This window comes from Mus musculus, chromosome 16 (assembly GCF_000001635.26).
Source record: "Mus musculus strain C57BL/6J chromosome 16, GRCm38.p6 C57BL/6J".
Lineage (NCBI taxonomy): Eukaryota > Metazoa > Chordata > Mammalia > Rodentia > Muridae > Mus > Mus musculus.
This window is the reverse complement of record NC_000082.6, coordinates 33,785,697-33,804,747: the sequence shown is the minus strand read 5'-3', so window position 1 is coordinate 33,804,747 and position 19,051 is coordinate 33,785,697. Positions and strand designations below refer to the sequence as shown.

The window sequence follows — 19,051 nt, the reverse complement described above, 5'->3', positions numbered from 1 at the left end:
CTTTGCTGGTCCAGCTGAGAAGGAAGATACTTCATAGATGAGAAAGTGGGAAAATACTTACAAAATCGGTAACACTGTTGTACAACTCTTGATAGCCCACAGAGTTTTCATCTTCCAAGTTGGCTGTTTCAGACACACTCATGCTAATGTCCCCAGGGAATGTCGTTCCTGAAAATCAGGCAAACCCTCTCTGAACCATTTAATGTTAATAGGGCCATTGCAGTTTTGTGTCTAAAGTGTGTTACTTTTCTTCTTCTTTCTCTCTTTCTTTTCCTTCCCATTTCCCCTGCTTTAAACATGGTCTCACTGTGTATTCCTGTCCACAGGCTGATCTGGAACTCCATTTGTAGACCAGGCTAGCTCCAAATTCACAGAGAACTGCCTGGTCTGTCTCCCAAGTGCTGGAATTAAAGGCATGTGCCACTGTCTTTGGCTTATTTTTGTTTTTATTCTTGAACTTGGTGCATACTATTTAAAATGGAAAGACTTGGGGGGGGCACCATTTACATGGAGTAGATACCCAGAAATCAGATTATTAGTGCTAAAAATACAAACTTAGGGAGATATAGCTCTAACTATTGTGGGCAACATAGTCTGTCTGCTTCTTATACAACTGATCTGCTCTAGCAGGAAAAGCAATTTTCTACTTATAAAGCAGAACAAAAAATATCGTTTAAACCGTTGGTTCTTGGGCTGGAGAGATGGCTCAGTGGTTAAGAGCACTGACTGCTCTTCCATGGGTCCTGAGTTCAATTCTCAGCATCCACATGGTGGCTGTAATGAGACCTGATGCCCTCGTCTGGTCTGTCTGAAGACAGCTAAAGTGTATTCACATACATAAAATAAATACTACTACTACTACTAATAAAAATTTTTAAAAATTGGTTCTCAACCTTTATAATGCTGTGACTCATTACAGTTCATATAGTTCCTCATGTTGTGGTGACCCCCAACCATAAAATTATTTTTGTTGCTACTTCATAACTAATTTTGCAACTGTTATAAATTATAATGTAAACACCCACATTTTCTGGTGGTCTTAGGTGACCCCTGTGTCTCAGCCCCCAGGAGGAGAACCACTGATTTAGAAGGCAACCAAGCAGGCTTTGGGGTCCGTAGCGCTGGGTGACCTAACTCACCTTGCACTGAGGCACTTGGTTAAGTCCATTTTTGGAGCTCTGACAACTCAGGCCAAGCTCACAGCCTTCCTCTGCCTCAAGTGCCCCGTGGTTGCATCTGTACACTGTAGACAAGTTCTTATTTTGTAGTCAGTTTTCAGGGGAAACTGACACATTGTGTATCTCATTTTGTATCTAGTCCATTCTGAAGAAGCAGAGGGAAGGGCTTGGCCCACACCAGACCTTCCTTCAGCCTAGCTTCCAAATCTGCCTTACTCTATCCCCACTTCCCCAGGATTGGCTGGAACAAAAGCAGACCCTCCCCCGCCTCCCCCCCCCCCCCACCCCCGTCTTCGTCACCTGCCTTCAGATTTTCCTCTGCCCCTTTTGCTATTGTTTGAGATCCCTGTAAAGTCCACTTCCAGATATGAGATGCAGGGCTCCGCCTTGGCTGTCCTTTGGCACTTACCTTTCACACATGACGACAGAGACGAGTTGTAGTAATAGCCTTCTAAACACAAGCAGAAGTGTTTGCTATGCAGCTTAACACAAGAAGCAGTTCCTTTACAGGGGTTAGGGTTGCAGAGATCACTGGGACCTTAGATGGAGGAGAAAGACATTACAAATCCACAGACCTCAGCGAGTAACTCCTGGGAGTCTCATCTACTCTTCACACCCTCCTTCTGGAAGCGCTTGCTCACCCTGGCTGGCCTGCAAATTCCTACGCAGATCAGACTAGCCTTAAACTCACAGAGGCCTGCCTGCCTCTGCCTCCCAAGTGTTGGGATCAAAGGTGTGCACCAACATACCTGGCCTCTCTACCCTTCTTGTATGACTTCATAGTACATCTTTAGAAGGCCTGGTAACAGTGTGTTTGCTTCGGTCTCTGGGGAAGATCAATACTATGGTTTGGGGGCTGACTGTTTGCCGGCAGTGAAGGTTAGAGATTGCCCCCAATCTGCTTTCTTAGATCCCTGTTTAAAAGAGGAGTAGCTTTCTACTTGTAAGGAGTGGAGGCTCTTCAGATCCTGAGGGCATCGGTGCCTGCTCCCAAACACTAAGGAAGGCTCCCCAAACCCTTTTTAAACAAAGCAGCCTTTTATAGAACAGCGCGGTAATCACCAGACAGGGCAGGATAGCAGGAAGTTCCAAAGGGGAATATATTCTGAGGAGCAGAGCTGTCACACATCCATGAAGAAAGGGAGAGACAGCCAGGCATGGTAGCACATGTCTTTATTCCCAGCCTCCAGAAGGTGGACACTGTTGGATCTCTGAGAGTTTGAGACCAGCTTGGTCTATAGAGTAAGTTTCAGGCCAGCCTGGGCTATGGAAGAAGACTCTTTCTCAAAAGAAATAACCAACAAAGAAAAGGAACAATTAAGAAGAATGCAGATTAACCTAGTGAACTTCCTCCCATCCAAGTACGGACCAAGTCCAACCTGCTTAGCTTCCCGTGAAATCAAGTCCATTCAGGGTAGAGTGGCCTGGGCAACCCAGTAGTAGTTTTCTAGGGGGAGCATCAAGGACATGCTGCACCCTTGACTCTGCAAGGGAGGATTCAGAACAAAGAAATATTACGATGGACCCTGCACCCTGACCTAGATTCCTGGGTTGGACACACATGGCTCAGGCCCTATTTCCAGGAAACTAGTAAGATTGGAGGAGGGACATCTACAGGCGAGCACATGGTGATCTCGATTGGCCTGCCTGCTTTCTTCTGTTTTTTTTTTCAGGACTGGGGATTGAACCAGGCCCTCATGCATGCTAGGCACATGCTCTACCACTGAGCTATAGCCTCAGCCACTGGTTCACTATTTTCTTCATCTCCACAAATTCTGGAGCTTTTTCAAAAAGAATTTTTGTTTGTTTGTTTGTTGTTTGGTTTGGTTTTTCAAGAGAGGGTTTCTCTATGTAGCCCTGACTTTCCTGGAACTTGCTCTGTAGACCAGGCTGGCCTCGAACTCGGAGATCCGCCTGCCTCTCTGCCTTCTGAGTGCTGGGAGTAAAGGCGTGCGCCACTTCTCCCAGTTCAAAAAGCTAATTTTAAGACCCAGTATGCGTGACATGCTCCTCTGTGACAAGAGAGCAGTTGTACTTATTGCATTTGCTTAGGTTGTCTCTGAAGGGGGACACAGGAACTGGCAGTAGAGGTTGCTTCTAGAGTTCTCCAAGGGCCATGGAGTTTAGGGGAAAAGGACACGGGCTTTAACTGCTTACCCTTTTGTCCTGATTAAGCTTTACTGACACAACCGTGGGCCTGCTGTGTTTTCCTTTTATTGGATTTTTTTTTAATTAAAAGAATTCTTTCACTTATTCGTTTCCTGTGGGATGGATGAATAGGCACATGTGTGTAGGTTCTGGAGATGGAACTCCAGCACTTTAGCCAGCTGTGCCATCTCATTGGCTCCTCTTTTAAACTTTTCAGGCAGCGTCTCCTAGAGCCCAGGCTGGCCTCAAACTTGTTACATAGCCAAGGACAGCCTCGAACACTTGATCCTTCTGTCTCAATCTTCCAAGCCCTGGGACTACCCGTGTGCTACTACACCCGGCAAAGCCAGGTATGTTAAGTAAACTAAATGGCTTAAAAAAAAAAAAAAGGATTCAGCCCCATAGCAAGGAGAAATAGGATAGGATGCGGGTTCTCTCTGGGGGACAGCAAACAAGCAACGCAGGACAACAAGACATGCTTTCTTTCTGGAAATAAAGGGCAAACTCAGGAGAGTGATTGGTGGAGGAATGATTAAGTCACGCTAATCACGTTAGACCTTAAAGGTGGAAGGGATGAGCATCACTCCTTAGTTTCAAAGGAATGGTTTGTTGTTTTGTTTTGTTTTTCTGAGACAGGATTTCTGTGAAGTCTTGGTTGTTCTATAGGTTGTTCTATAGGTCAAGCTAGCCTTGAACTCAGAAATCCACCTACCTCTGCCTCCCAAGTGCTGGGATTAAAGGCATTTCCCCCCACCCCCAACATTAATCTCAAGGTCTTAAGTGAGTTCACTGGAGCCAAGAGAGAAGCAGTTTGCCTCATGCCAGCCAGCATGAGGAGTCATGAAGGACTGCTGTGGAGGAAGCAGAAATGGCCTGGAGAAGCTCCCGTTTCTAAGACCACCACAGCTGCCCACATGGCTGGGTTCTAATGACTGACCCAACTGATTTCTTAGATATCTGTCAAGGAAAACTTGGAAAGAGATCAAAAGTGCAAGGAGATACAAATGATCTCTTTGGGGCAAGTCACTGTTCTCTTTGGGCCTCAGTTTCCTTTTCCTAGAATGACGTGATGTATTTGAACTCTAAATTCTGAAGTCTGGGGAGTCCTCTAGGCCAGTGCTTGGTAAATTATGGCCCATGAGCTGTAACTAACCAACCCTTTATTTTTATAAATACATTTTTATTGGGATATAGCCAAGTTCATTCATTTGTACATTGACACGGCTGCTTTTGTTTTGTTTCAACAGAGACCACATGTTGCCCACAAAGCATAAAATATATACTCTCTGGTTTTTGTTTTTGTTTTTGTTTTTGTTTTTTTCTGATAAACTTTGCTGACACTCATTCTAGATCAAGTTTGGAGAACTTGTCAAGTGGTTTAGTATCATTGCTTATGGCCAATCACACTTTGGCCCTAGTCAGCCATCAACTGTTTGAGGACAGTCATTGTTTGGCTTCTTAACCCTTGGGCCCAAATTCAAAGGCTTGACTTAGTGTGGGAACTGTGATCAGCCACCATCCTGACGGATTCCAGGGTAGAGCCGATTTCTTCCTTAAGGCCCAGTGTGGCTGACAAGCCAGCAAGCACTTAGTCTAACCTGTATTTTTTCAGAGAACCTGAAACTACTTCCAGCTCTCCTATGGGCAGCTCTCACAAAGACCAAACTTAAAAGAGCATCTTCCACAGTTGTAAAGTAGCTTAAGGGACAGGAAGGGAAAGAATATAACTGAGCGCTAACTTAGGGGTTCCTTCGGTACCATTCCCCTTCCTCACCAGAACATACTGACACATCACAGACTTCGGTGCTCTGTACCCCAGTGAGATTTTCAGGGACCACTCTTACCTGTGCTTCCACCGCTAGGCACGGTGGAAGAGCTGGCACCACCAGAAGGCTGAGTTGGTCCGGGCTGAGATGAACTACCTGGAGATTGACTCTGTACCGTGGTGGGAGGACTGGCGCCACCAGAAGACGATGTTGTAGTAGAGACCTGAGATGAACTACCTGGAGATTGACTCTGTACCGTGGTGGGAGGACTGGCGCCACCAGAAGACGATGTTGTAGTAGAGGCCTGAGATGAACTACCTGGAGATTGACTCTGTACCGTGGTGGGAGGACTGGCGCCACCAGAAGACGATGTTGTAGTAGAGGCCTGAGATGAACTACCTGGAGATTGACTCTGTACCGTGGTGGGAGGACTGGCGCCACCAGAAGACGATGTTGTAGTAGAGGCCTGAGATGAACTACCTGGAGATTGACTCTGTACCGTGGTGGGAGGACTGGCGCCACCAGAAGACGATGTTGTAGTAGAGGCCTGAGATGAACTACCTGGAGATTGACTCTGTACCGTGGTGGGAGGACTGGCGCCACCAGAAGACGATGTTGTAGTAGAGGCCTGAGATGAACTACCTGGAGATTGACTTTGTACTGTGGTGGGAGGACTGGTGCCACCAGAAGACGATGTTGTACTAGAGGCCTGAGATGAACTACCTGTAGACAGAGTCCCACGGTGGGAGGATTAGTGCCGCGAGTCACCATGGAAGAGCTGGCGACACTAGGAAACAGATTTGTCTCAGGAGGCTGAGGTGAATTCCCTTTGGTCTGAATTGTCCCAGACTTCTTGTCAGACTTGGTTGTCACAGAGGACAGAATTGAACTATCTCTGGTCTCATTGGCTACATTCTCAGGCAGATTGTTAACAATACTTGAGGCAGAGGCTGTTGTGATTTTGGTTAAGGGAACAAGGTAGCCAAATGTCAGAGGACAGAGTGTTAGATAAATAATAGCAATTACTGTCCATTCTAACCAAAACTCATCTTGGATTTTCTGGGGGAAATGAATATACTTGATTATGTTAAAAGTGGCTCCTTCTCAGCATAACAAAATTAAAAAAAAAACAGACAAAAAATGGAAAATATTATTGAAAACTACCACACCTAACATAGCTTAATTATACCTGTGGAGAGCTAGCTGAGTGTAGAGTTGTGGTGATAACATTCATGAAGAGTATCAAGTCGGGAGTGGTGGTATATGTCTGTGGAGGCAAGCCTGGGCTACATGAGGCCATGTTGCAAAACTGAGAACGGAAACAACAAAACCATTGAGATCAGTATCCGAACTTTGGCGACAGAGACAAGAGGCTCAGGACACCCTTTGCTCCCTATCAAGTTCAAAGCTAGCCTGAGCTACAGGACACTCTATCTCAATTTACAAAAGAAGACATTAATACCAAGAAATAGCAATTTATATCTATATTTGGAAAACGGTTTAATAAATTCCCAGGACATTCAGAGGAAGACAATTGAAAGTGCCACAAGATGGCGCTGTTACCACCAGGCAGTGCCTTCTTTCTACATTCCAGGGAAACAGACCAGATTGTCCACATTGGGGCAGTTTTCTATGTTGAAGGGAACCTGAGAAGTTGGTTTTAAGAGAATAATCTCGGGGGCTGGTGAGATGGCTCAGTGGGTAAGAGCACCCGACTGTTCTTCCGAAGGTCCAGAGTTCAAATCCCAGCAACCACATGGTGGCTCACAACCATCTGTAACAAGATCTGACTCCCTCTTCTGGAGTGTCTGAAGACAGCTACAGTGTACTTACATATAATAAATAAATAAATCTTAAAAAAAAAAAAAGAGAGAATAATCTCGTAGAAACAACTCACTAAGCCAGGCAGTGGTGGCGCACGCCTGTAATCCCAGCACTTGGGAGGCAGAGGCAGGCGGATTTCTGAGTTCGAGGCTAGCCTGGTCTACAAAGTGAGTAAAAAAAAAGATATCTTCTTTTGTAAATTGAGATAGTCTCCTGTAGCTCAGGCTAGCTTTGAACTTGATAGATAGCAAAGGATGTCCTGAGCCTCTTGTTGCTGGACACTTCACCGAGTGCTGATTATAGTTCTTCCACATTTTGGTTTGGTTTTTTTGAGACAGGTCTTGCTATGCAGTGTAGTTGGCCTGAAATTCCCAATCTTTCTGAGTGCTGGACCAGTGTGTTTGTTTGTTTGTGTTGTTATTGTTGTTGTTTCCTGGTACACATTTCTCTAGATACATCTGCTTTGAGATAATAAGACAAATAAATGGTCCATGTCCTAAAGACTGTGATAGACATCAAAGCTGTATTTACCGCTTTCCTAGAACTCTCTAGGAAGCTTGGAAGACTACCTTTTAGTCGCCCACTTAGTGACCCATTTCTTGGGACTCCTCTTGTCTCTAAGAACTCTGACATTGACAACAGATTATACAAATTATTAAATGAAAACCTTTGTAGAGAGGAAGCCATTCATAAGCCCTATGATATAGGATGCTAATGTTCACTATGATTCCCCCAGGGACCATAAGATGCTCCAGGCAAGGCCCAGTTCTTCACCTTGGACAGGGCTTGGCTACTAGTAACTAGAAGAGACAAAGAGATAAGCAATTGTTTTTCCATCACCAAGAAAATCGTCACTAGCTGACCACAGTCACGTGGCCCACTGCCTCACATCTCCTGGGACTTTCTCATTTATCAAGGGCTTACCCTATACCTGATGTGACCCTGTGAGACAGACACAAATGCCACCTGTGAAGAGCCCGTGGGCATTGGTTGAGATGATTTGTCCATGGCACTGTTTGAACTACAACTTTGTCAGAGGTCTGTGGAGAGGCATGCATGAGCCTATGGAAGTCAGAAGAGGCTATTGGATCCTATACAACTGGAGTTCCAGTTGAGAGGTGAGCCCCGGTCCTCTACAAGAACTATAAACACTCTTAGCTACTGAGGCATCTCTCCAGCCCCAGCTTCCATCTTTCTGTTTCCTCAGATCTGAGAGCTGCTTTCTAACCCACACCACAGTAATAACCCTACAGCTATAGATCAACTATAGGGTGCCAACTATTGACTTAAATGAGAAAAAAAAGTTCTTTTTATGGGTTCTTTTCTGGAGAACACTCTAGGACCACCATCTGCCCAGAGCACATGGTACCCAATGCTAGCTGAGAGCCATACTAAAATGCTTCTGACAGACAGAAGTCCTCAATAGTAAGAGATGCTGGCTCTCACTAGATGCCATGGGAAAGAGGAGCCCTAGTGCTCAGGGGAAGCAAAACGCTGGCAAATGGATCCTGAGGGGGCTTAAGATGTCATCTGAGCATGTCCTCATTGTTCAGGAAGTCCTTATGACATTTCTGGGTGAGACAGGTGGAAGGTGTATAAGATCCACCTCCTGTCCTCAACTGCTGAGACCGACATGGAACATACGCAAGCAAGAGCAAACACAAATGTTTAAATATTGGATCCGATGGCAGATACAGTGCTGTGAGCCTAAGCTTCCTGCTGTGGGCTGTCTCCTCTGTTATTACGGAAGGAGAAACCACAGCTAGTAACCGACTACACTGTATTTGGATCCCTGCCTACCAAGCTCTGAAGTGTGGAGCCTGCTCCTGTACCCTGCTGGGGGAATTCTCTGGCCCAAGTCTCCTTTCTACACCTCTAAGGTACCTTGAGATCCATGACTACGAATTCTCTAACCTCTAGCCATTTCCCCAAGCCTTCCCAGCAAAGGATTCCCTTCTCAGTACCCTTATGTCTTACAGAAGGCATTTCTTCTTCATGGTGACTCCAGAAAATCACGTAGATCTTATCAGTTCTAATTGGGACCTGAAGACTTGGCCACAGCACCCAGGCTTGGCAGAGGAGATCTGGTGAGGCCTACCCTCCTCTTAGGACAGCTCTTCTCCCCCAATCTTAAAAGCAGATCAAAAAAAAAATATTGGTCCAGGGAATAAAGAAAGAAGTTTGCTTATGGATAGTATTAAATATCCATTAATGATATTTTTAGGGTATGAAAGGATATGAATATAAAAGTTGAACACATTTTTAATGTTATTTGATTCTCAAAATACTCAATATTATTAATGTGTTTGATGTATAAAATGCATTTAAATAATAAAAAAATTAAGAAGAAAAAAAAGAAAGAAAGAAAAGAAGCCTGCTGCCAAGGCTGGCCGGCTGTGTTCAATCTCACTCAGGGGGTGGGAGGAGAGAAACCACTTTCTGGGAGTTGTCCGATGTCCTCCACATGTATGGTAATTAAATGTAGTAAGAGGTTTCAAAAGCTCCTATCTTGCCATGTATGTTGGCTCATACCTATAACCCAGCACTCCAAGGCAGTTGGATCAGAAGTTCATCTACTGTATGGAGAGTTCAGTTTAACCTTGGTAGCACGAGATTCCATCCCCCAAACAAAGCAAGTCAAGTGGTCCTTTACATTGAACTCAATTTCTCTTCCCCCTTCCACTGCCTCCAATGCCTTATTCCTTTCTTGCATTTGACGTCTAGATCTGGATTTCTCTCAGAATGGGGTGGGGTGGGGGACAAATTCCTTACCTACTCAAACCCAGATAAACTCTCCCTAGTCCAGAAGAAGAACACCTGTAGGGGCTCTAACCCCCACTGGGATTGCTCTTTTTGGCCAGAGATCCCCAGTTTCAAGTGTTGGTGAAAACAGACATATCCCCGACCCCTCCAGGTCTGACTCTCTGATGATCACAGGAACAGATCTAGATCCAGCTTGCTAACCTCATCCTTGCACGACTGAGTCATCTTTATCCAACTTCAGACAAACCTCTGCCCTGCTGTGTCCCAATGTCAGCCATAGACTTCTTTTGCCTCTGCTGTCTTGGGGGTCACAGATGAAAATGTCAGCATCTCCGAGCTGAGCTAGTCAAGAAATGGCCCCAAGTCAAGACTAGCAGCCACTTTAAAAAGTTGTAGGATCAAGCCTGCTGTTTCTGTTTCAGAGACTACGATACCAATTCAACTTATCAAGTTACAGAAGCAACCACAAAATAACAAAAAAGGAGTTTCTTACCCACGGTCACCAAAAGGAGACTGAGAGAGAGAAGCAGGAAGCCTTTCATGGTAGCTGCTCTTGCTTGATAATCCAAGGAGGAAATGTGTCCTCTCCTTCGCTGCCTGGAGTTTTAACTGTCTTTCAAGTCCGAAGTCCACTCATTAACTGATAGAGGCAAAGGCAATTCGTGGTCAGGATCTGGTCTCTGGTCGTACAGCATGGGCTGCTTCCAACCTCAGAGTCAGGTCACTTGAGCCCAGCTTCAGGTTGATATCCTTGACTCAAAGTCCAGGACAACTGTAGAAGTCTGAGTTCTCTTTAGAAATCCTTGCAAGGTCAAAGGTGAGTGTATTCAGCTAATCTCTCTATATCTTGGGAATGGTAGACCTATCGCCTCCCCAGAGCCTACTACTGTCTCTCTAAACACTCAGTAATCTAGCCGAGAACGATGATTGCCTTACCTCTGACCCCTTCTTATTTTGTGTGTGCACACCACAGTGCTCATGTAGCTGCCAGAGGATGGTGGGAAGGGTTGATTCTTGACCCTTCACCATGTGGGATCATGGGATGGAATTCAGGTCATCAGGCTTAGTGGCAGATGCCTTTAACTCTGAGTCATCTTCTGGGCCCTCCCCTCCCCAACTCCCCACCATTTGACTGCAAAGAATTCTATTTTCTCTACCTGCTGTTCCAAGAATACCTGAAAAGTCCTTTCATGTTTTCTCCAACTATTTATGACTTGACTTGTGTCATCTTTTGCTGTGGACTCCCACACTGGGCTTTTCCTAATGGTCACTTCTAGAAACTTCTAGAGCTAACGTTTCCAAGCTTCCCTCCATCTCACATATCACTTTAACTGGACATAGACCCCAGTTGTCATGCTCCTATTAGAAGCAGGCTTGAAGGTTATTGACGGTAGGCTCCCTTTCCCATAACCACCTTGGCCCACCGTCTGTCGTGGGTCCAATTTTAACAGAGGCCAATTTGAAATTCCACAAGCAAAGAGAAAACTTGGGAAGCAGAAGAGACAGACAGATCTCTGTGAGTTCAAGGCCAGCCTACTCTACAGAGAGAGTTCCAGGCCGGCCAGGGTTGCCTAGTTAAGACTGTCTTTAAAAAACAAAACAAAACAATAAAATCAAACAAACAGCAACAGAACAATCACCATGTGAATGGCATCATAGTCACTTTTTAAAAGCATTCCTTCCTCTCTATTAAAAAAAAGGGAAGGGAAGAAGGGAGGTGGGGGTGACAGCTTTGTTGAGGCCCACAAAGAGAAGGAAGGCTGCTTCCTCCTGGCAAAGCAGGCCCATTGTTACTGGTCGATCATTCTGCGCTCAGCTCTGCCTTCTGTCCACGGCCCTGGGTAGAGACAGGGCTTTCTAGAGAAGAAACAAGGCATACCAGCGCCCCTTCTCCTAAGACTTTCTCCAGAGGGGCTTGTCAGTCACCGAAGCAGGACACTGATCTCAGAAGAGCTGTCTGTCTGAAAACTTAGGGGAATAGAGTGAAGTCCTCCTCAATGGGAGTTGGCACAAAGGGTCCTTTAGTCATTATCCCCTGTCACCTGGGGGTTCAATGTGTGCTCACGCATCACTGCCTCAACCCTTTGTTCTCCCACCCTAGAGCTCCCACCATCTCAGGAGCCAGCTCTGTCACCTGATAAGGCTTGCTTAATCCAGTCCTTTCCTGAGATCCAGCCCCACCCAGAGGAAGATACACCAACCATCCCCACGTCCTTTAACCTGACCCTTAACTCTGTTCTCAATCTAAAAATCATATTAATGCTCAGAAGCTCCTATTGTCCCCAGGGTCTCCACTCAAGACTACGATAGGGGGCTGAAGACACGGCTTAGAGGTTAAAAGTACTTCCTGGTTTTGCAGATGACAGGTGTTCTGCTTTCAACGCGCCGGCCAGGTGGCTCCCAACTGATCCTGTAACTCAGGTTCCAGGGGAATCCACACCTCTGGCAGGCATGTACACACAGTCTTAAAGATAATAAAAATTAATATTAAAAAATAAGAGGACTATGATAAAGAGGCTGGGAGAGGGGTGTGAGTGTAGTCAGCACCCGGTCAAGACCCCGGCATCCATGTTAAAAGATGGACACAGTGGTGTGGGTTTAACCCCAGTGTGGGTGATCCTGGAGCTTACCAGGGCTACTAAGGACTGGCCGGCTTGGCCACAAAGGTGGGCCACCCCAGAACCCCTAACCCTCTCTGCCAGCACTGTCTAGGACTTCTGGAGCCACACTGGCTTGGGCACAGAGGCACACCATTAGGTAGTAGTTTCTCAATCTAGTTTTAGTTTACATCTCCTGATGACAAAGGATGTTGAAAATTATTTCATGTGCTTATTTTAGGCGTTTGTGTCTCCCTCTCTAAGTTATCTGTTCAAATCATTTGTGTATTTTATTTATTTGCGTGCACACACACACACACACACACACACACTTGAGATAGGATCTCATCTTACCCAGGCTGTCCTGGAATTAATTGTCTGTGTTGACTGAGGATGGCCTTGACCTTCTGACCTTCCAACCTCTATCTCCCAGGTGCCAGGAGCACAGACAGGTATCATTCTGCCACCGCGTCTGGTTCATCAGTGTCTAGCACTGAACCCAGGGTCTCATGTGTGCTAGCCAAGTGCTCCACCAACTCAGCTTCATCCCAGTCCAAGTTCTTTCTTCTTTTTAAAAAAGATTTATTTATTTATTTAATGTATGTGAGTACACTGTAGCTGTACTGATGGTTGTGAATCATCATGTGGTTGCTGGGAATTCAGGACCTCTGCTCTCTCCAGTCAGTCCCACTCGCTGCGGTCTAAAGATTTATTTATTATTATATCTAAGTACACTGTAGCTGTCTTCAGATGCACCAGAAGAAGGCTTTGGATCTCATTATGGATGGTTGTGAGCCACCAAGTGGTTGCTGGGATTTGAACTCTGAACCTTCGGAAGAGCAGTCAGTGCTCTTAACCACTGAGCCATCTCTTCAGCCCCCAAGTTTTTTCTATTATAGATTAAATTGTTGTCTTCTTGTTTTGGAGTCCCAAGAGCCCATTACCCCCCACCCCTCATCTATCTATCTCTTCATCCATCTCTGTGTATGTGTGTGTGTGTGTGTGTGCATGTATTATGTATGTATTAGATAGTGTCTCACTATGTAGCAAGCATAAGTATCGAATCCTCAACATGCATGTAAAAATCTGGGCATGGCCTCACATGTCCGTAACCCCAGCCTTGGAGGGCAGAGACAAGCTTGCTAGCCAGGCAGCTTAGCCAAAGCTTCTGGATCAGTGAGAGACCCTGCGTCAAGGGACTAAGGCAGAGAACGATAGAGGAAGACACCCAGCCAACATTCTCCTTTGGCCTCTGCCTGTGCACACACAGGCACGTGTACCCACAAATGCACATGCATGTTATATATATATATATACACACACACACACACACACACATATGTGTGTGTGTATATATATATATATATCATGCATAATACAACACACATACACAACACATGAAAGGAAATAAAACTTGAGACCTGTGATTCATGTAATGTATGTCAAATAGCCCAAAGAGTTGTTTGTGAGCTTTGAAACCTGGGGCTGAGAACATAGCAGAACAGGCCAGGACATGCCCGGGCAGGCCCGTTGTTACATGTCCGGACTGGCCTGGTGCCTCCCTATCTCCCACCCTTCTGACAGTCTGTTGATGTTTAAATGGACCAATCATGTGAAACCGTGCCAATTCCTCCCCCAGCCCCACCCCTTTTCTATAAAAACCCCTAGCTTCCAAGCATGGAGTTGGAACCACTGTCTCCTTTGTGAGATACCTTTCGACCCGGAGCTCCGCCATTATGGTTCCACCATGTGGTCGACACCTCTGTCTCCTGCGGGAGATACGTGTAGGCCCGGAGCTCTGTCATTAAACTACCTCATGCTTTTACATCAAGATGGTCGTCTGTTCGTGATTCTTGGGTGCACGTCGAATAGGGAATTGAGTGGGGGTTTCCTCACTAGGTTCTTTCACACACACACCTAAAAAAATAACAAAACTAAGAATTAAAGATTGTTTTTTAAAAAGAGCACACATGTGATTGATACATATCCCAGGTAAACACATCAAATAAAACACTAAGTCTAAAAGAAAAAAAAAAAAGGTAACACTGAGTGCTGCCTGTAGTACTCCAGCACCAGAGGCGGCCGTGGCTGCTGCTGCCACCGCCTCTGCCACCACCATGTTGCTCAGTGGGAATGCTTATTAGAACCCTCTGTACCATCTCTGTGGCACTGAACAAAGAATATGACCAGGAAGGGATGGAGGATTGCCAAGCACCTGACTCCTGGCTCTTCCCTGACTTTATCTGGAAAAATATAGGCAACAGGACAATCAGGGAGGCTGGGCATGGTAGCACGGGCCTTGAAGCCTGAGCACTCAGGAGGCAGAGGCAAATGGATCTTTGTGGACAGCCTGGTCTACATAGTGAGTTCCAGGCCAGCCAGGGCTATGATAGTAAGACACTTCCCAGGATAACGGAATGGAACGCCCCCCCCCCCTCCCCGAGAAATCCTTTCTTTACGGCTCCTTCTGCGTGGAGGAGCCTCACTTCCTGGCAGGCTCACAGCTCCTTGTATTTGTTTATTAATTTTACCCTAAGGGAGTGGCAGGGAGTTATTTCAAAAGAGCAAACTCTTCATATCCTGCACTTCCCTATGGGAACCTGGGTTCTGGACTGTGGATCTGGGAAGGTAAAGACTCGGTATGGGGAAGTCCTAGCCGAGGACTGAGTTGAAGGCCAGCCTGACCTACATGGAGAGTGTGTCAAAAGAAGAAAGGTTTGGGAAAGGGAAGAGGAGGCATACGGGCAGGTACACGTGCAGGTGCTGCGCACATGTGTACTCGAGTGTGCATGTATGTAGCGGCATGCTGTTAACATTAGATACCGTCCTCAATCACTTTCCACTTTATTTATTTATTTTATCTTTTTTTTTCTTTTTTTTTCAAGACAGAGTTTCTCTATGTAGCCCTGGCTGTCCTGGAACTTACTTTGTAGACCAGGTTGGCCTCAAACTCAGAAATCTGCCTGCCTCTGCCTCCTGAGTGCTGGGATTAAAGGCATGCGCCACCATGCCTGGCTTCTCCACTTTATTTATTGAGGCAGTTTCTCTCCCTGAACCCAGAGTTTGCCAATTCTGGTTAGTCTAGTTTGACAGATTCCTGGGGAGACGGGGATCCTGTCTCTCCTCAGTGCCAGGATTCTAGGCAGCCACTATGCCTACTGGCTTTTACCCGGGGCAAGGGTTTTCTTACTCACTGAACCATCATCTCCTATCTCCCCAACCTCTTCTTTATGTTTTTATTTATTTATTTTCTATGTGTTGTTTTTGCTATATATCCCAGGCTGGCCTTGAATCCTGATCCCTCTGTCCAATCCCCTGATTGCTGGACTTCTACCACTGGTATCTACCACTACACTTGTCTCAAAAGAAACAACTAGAAAAAAATGATAATTTACTCTGTCTGTCATGCTTTGTCTTCTCACATTATTAAAACCCAACCCGGAAAAACATGATATCTATTAACATGATTTCGCTATATCCTAATTTTTTATCTATAAATCAAGAGTACAGTTAACTTGTTCATAGAAAAGATGTTATATGTAGGTGATTTGGTCATAGAGTCAACTATTAAGAGGGAGATGTATCTACAACTGCCTACAAAACGCAATTGTCCTTCAGGGGTGACCAGCAAAGATTCTACTGGCTATAGAGAGAAATGCTCTCAACGTGTGTGTGTGTGTGTGTGTGTGTGTGTGTGTGTGTGTGTGTGTGTGTGTATGCACGTGCTTGCAAGCACGTGTGCTCTTTTCTTTATTTTTTGAGACAAGATCTCTCCTTGAACCTGGAGCTGATTGATGTAGCGACAATTTTGGGATTTTGGTTTTCTTAAAAAACACAAAAATGGGGCTGGACTGCTCTCCCAGAGGTCCTAAGTTCAATTCCCAGCAACCACACTATGGCCCACAACCATCTGTGATGGAATCTGATGTCCTCTTCTTGTATGTGTGAAAACAGCTACAGATACATAAATAAATAATTATTTAAAACACACAGAAATGTTTTAAGAATATGTTCTCGTTTTAATCCCAGGTGTGGGATGTGGGCCTACTTCAGACTGTCCACAGCAGCTGACTATGTCTTGCCTTGTGCTCTAGTAGGGGTGTGATTTTGTCAGCAGTAGACAGTTTCTGTGATTGTGTGATGTTTGGAATTCTGGGGACTTTTCAGAGGGTACACAAATGCTGGAGCCCTGAGAGGAGGGGTCAGTGGGTTGGTGTCGGTCATTCAGGGGGGTTGGTTGTGATTTGTTTGCAGTTGTTGTTGAGGAAGAAATTAGATTCAGGATCTCTTCCCTTTCCTCTCTTCCCTCCATCCTTCCTTTCTCTCTTATTTAGCATTGGGGGGTTGAAAGGGAGGAAAAAAAGGGGTGTTGAAGGGTGGAAGAAGAACACGCTGGGCAGTGGTTGGCACACACCTTTAATCCCAACACTTGGGAGGCAGAGGCAGGCGGATTTCTCAGTTTGAGGCTAGCCTGGTCTACAAAGTGAGTTCCAGGACAGCCAGGGCTATAAGAGAAACCCTGTCTTGAAGAAGAAAGAAAGAAAGAAAGAAAGAAAGAAAGAAAGAAAGAAAGAAAGAAAGAAGAGAAAGAAGAGAAAGAAGAGAAAGAAAAGAAAAGAAAAAAGAAAGAAAAAGAAAAGGAAAAAGAAATAGAAAAAGAAAAAGAAAAAACACACAAAATAGCCAAAAAATGGCTTCCCGACATTTGGCTAGAATGGCTGGCCAGAGGCTTAAGGGATCTGCCTGTTTCTGTTTCCCTGGTGCTGAGATTATCGATGTGTACTGCTGTACCTCCTTTCTACATGGGCTCTCATTGTAGCCCAGGCTAGCCTTGGGTTTACTGCAGCTAGCCAAGCATTCTTCACCTCCTAAGGCTACCTCCCAAGTGCTGGGATTGCTGGCATGTGCTGTGTGCCCAGCTCCCAGCAGGTACTGAAAGCATCTGTCTCTATCTCTGTGCAAGATGGAGCAATGAGCAAGACAGTGAGCCCTCTGCCTCCCTGGACCTTCCTGGAGTTCAGGCAAGCAAAACACAAGCAAAGAAAGGAAGTCATTTCCAAGGCCAATTGCTATGAAAGAAACGAGACAACAATGGGATGGCGCCTCGTGGGGCGAAAGGGGCTATTTTAGGTGGAGAGGTTGGCAGGGTCTCATGGGAGCTGAGTGCCCACTAGATGTGCTATTCAGAGACTTCAAGAGAAACAGGACACTCCAGCCAGTGCAAAAGCCAGGAGTCTAGGGCAGATGGGCTGGGTTTGAGGAGCCGTGTGGCTTAGGGGGCTGGGCATAAAGTGATGTCAGAGGAGACTGGGCCTGACCCTGCAGGGCCTCCCAGGTCCTGGCAGGCAGGGTGAACTTTAACCAACTGCAGCCATAAGAAGTCATGGGGATATCTTAGCCTGAATATGGCCTCTTCTTTATGGTCTTATCTAAAGGATTAGCTCTACCCAGTGGACTCTATTCAGGAGCCTTTTCTCTTTGTTGGCTGCTGAGTTGACTGTGGTCCTTGTCCTGTTCACCCTGTCTCCATCCCTCAGAACAGCTGGCAGGTAGGACTTGCTCAGTAAATATTTGTGAAGACAGAAGAATAGGTGGATAGAGGCTGTAAGGGTTTATTTTGGGTGCAGGACTAAGGAATGCAAGAGGGTAAGGCCAGGAGCTGGGGTTGTGTGCTTAGTGAGCATTTTGAGTGACTTGTTCTCTACAAGGAAGTTATTAGGTTCAAATAATTCACAAGAGAGAAAATATAATCGCTGAACGAACATGTGTAAGAAATAGCTAATTTTTCATAAATTTTGAAGGCATGCAAATGCTAAAAGACAAATTAAATATAACTATATTTTACACGCACATGCGCATACACGTGTGTGTGTGTGTGTGTGTGTGTGTGTGTGTGTGTGTGTGTGTGTGTATAAAACCATGTAACCGCCACTGGCCTAGAACTTGCTATGTAGACCCATGGGCTTCACCTCTGTTCGTGGATTGCTGGGACTATAAGCTAGGCCTCATTTATATTAACATATTAACTAGTTTTTATATACTTACATTTGTAGGTGGGAAGGGAAGCGACGACAAGCCCAGAAGACAGCTTATGGGAGCTGGTTCTCTTCTCTCACCAGGTGGGCCCCAGGAATAAAACTCATGTTGACAACCTTGGCTGCAAGCCCCATTATCCACCTTGGCCCTATTATCTCACTTTTCCCTGGATTAACTCTCAAGGGTGAAGACTTGGTTTTTCTTTATTGTTTTGCCAGTAAGCTTCCTGCTAGACAGTGACCTAATTCTCTTCTGGTCCTTTGGGATGTCTCCACTGGGGGCACGAGACACAACTTGGCTCATATTCTTTTGATGAAAAATCATGCAACAACGAATGAAAGAAAATATGTCAGATGTCATTAAGGATGGTTGCTGGGATTTGAACTCAGAACCTTCGGAAGAGCAATCAGTGCTCTTAACTGCTGAGACATCTCTCCAGCCCGGCTCTGTCTTCTGACAAAGGATTAACAGATTTAGAGGAAGATCAAATACCAGCCTATGGGGGTTTTGCTTTGCTTTGCTTTACTTTGACTTAAGACAGGAGCTTACTCTGTAGCCCAGGTTAGCCTGGAACTCATTATGTAGCCCAGGCTAGCCCCAAAGTTGTGTGTATTATAGGTGTGATCTACCATACCTGGTTCCACATACGGGGTTTACTCACTGCCTATATGGTCCCAAATTCCTCGGCCTTCTAGAGGGTCAGGGCTTTGGTCTGTAAATTTTACCTATTTGTCCCACA

At 45.6% G+C, this 19,051-nt stretch overlaps 1 protein-coding gene and 1 long non-coding RNA gene across 5 annotated transcripts in view; one reads left to right on the top strand and one right to left on the bottom strand.

Annotated features, from left to right (window-relative positions):
* Positions 1-10,711, bottom strand: part of Muc13 (mucin 13, epithelial transmembrane) — a 25,893-nt gene extending 15,182 nt beyond the window's left edge. Inside the window, exons 1-5 of one of the 3 annotated variants that reach the window (NM_010739.2) lie at positions 10,616-10,711; positions 10,173-10,319; positions 5,171-5,815; positions 1,588-1,716; positions 62-168 (exon numbers count right to left, since the gene is read on the bottom strand). In NM_010739.2, the coding sequence (NP_034869.1) occupies positions 62-168; positions 1,588-1,716; positions 5,171-5,815; positions 10,173-10,221 (930 nt within the window). In that variant the 5' untranslated portion in view covers positions 10,222-10,319; positions 10,616-10,711. Of the gene's footprint in view, positions 1-61; positions 169-1,587; positions 1,717-5,170; positions 5,816-10,172; positions 10,320-10,615 lie in introns of those variants that run through there. The other 2 variants (XM_006521815.2, NM_001382834.1) reach the window with 2 other exon arrangements.
* On the top strand, positions 8,609-19,051 carry Gm15658. 2 transcript variants are annotated; one of them, XR_003951910.1, is made up of 3 exons: positions 8,609-9,003; positions 10,102-10,496; positions 18,330-19,051. It is a non-coding gene; the product is annotated as a predicted gene 15658 (long non-coding RNA). The 2 variants fall into 2 exon arrangements; XR_384829.3 differs by lacking the exons at positions 8,609-9,003; positions 10,102-10,496 and adding an exon at positions 17,599-17,825.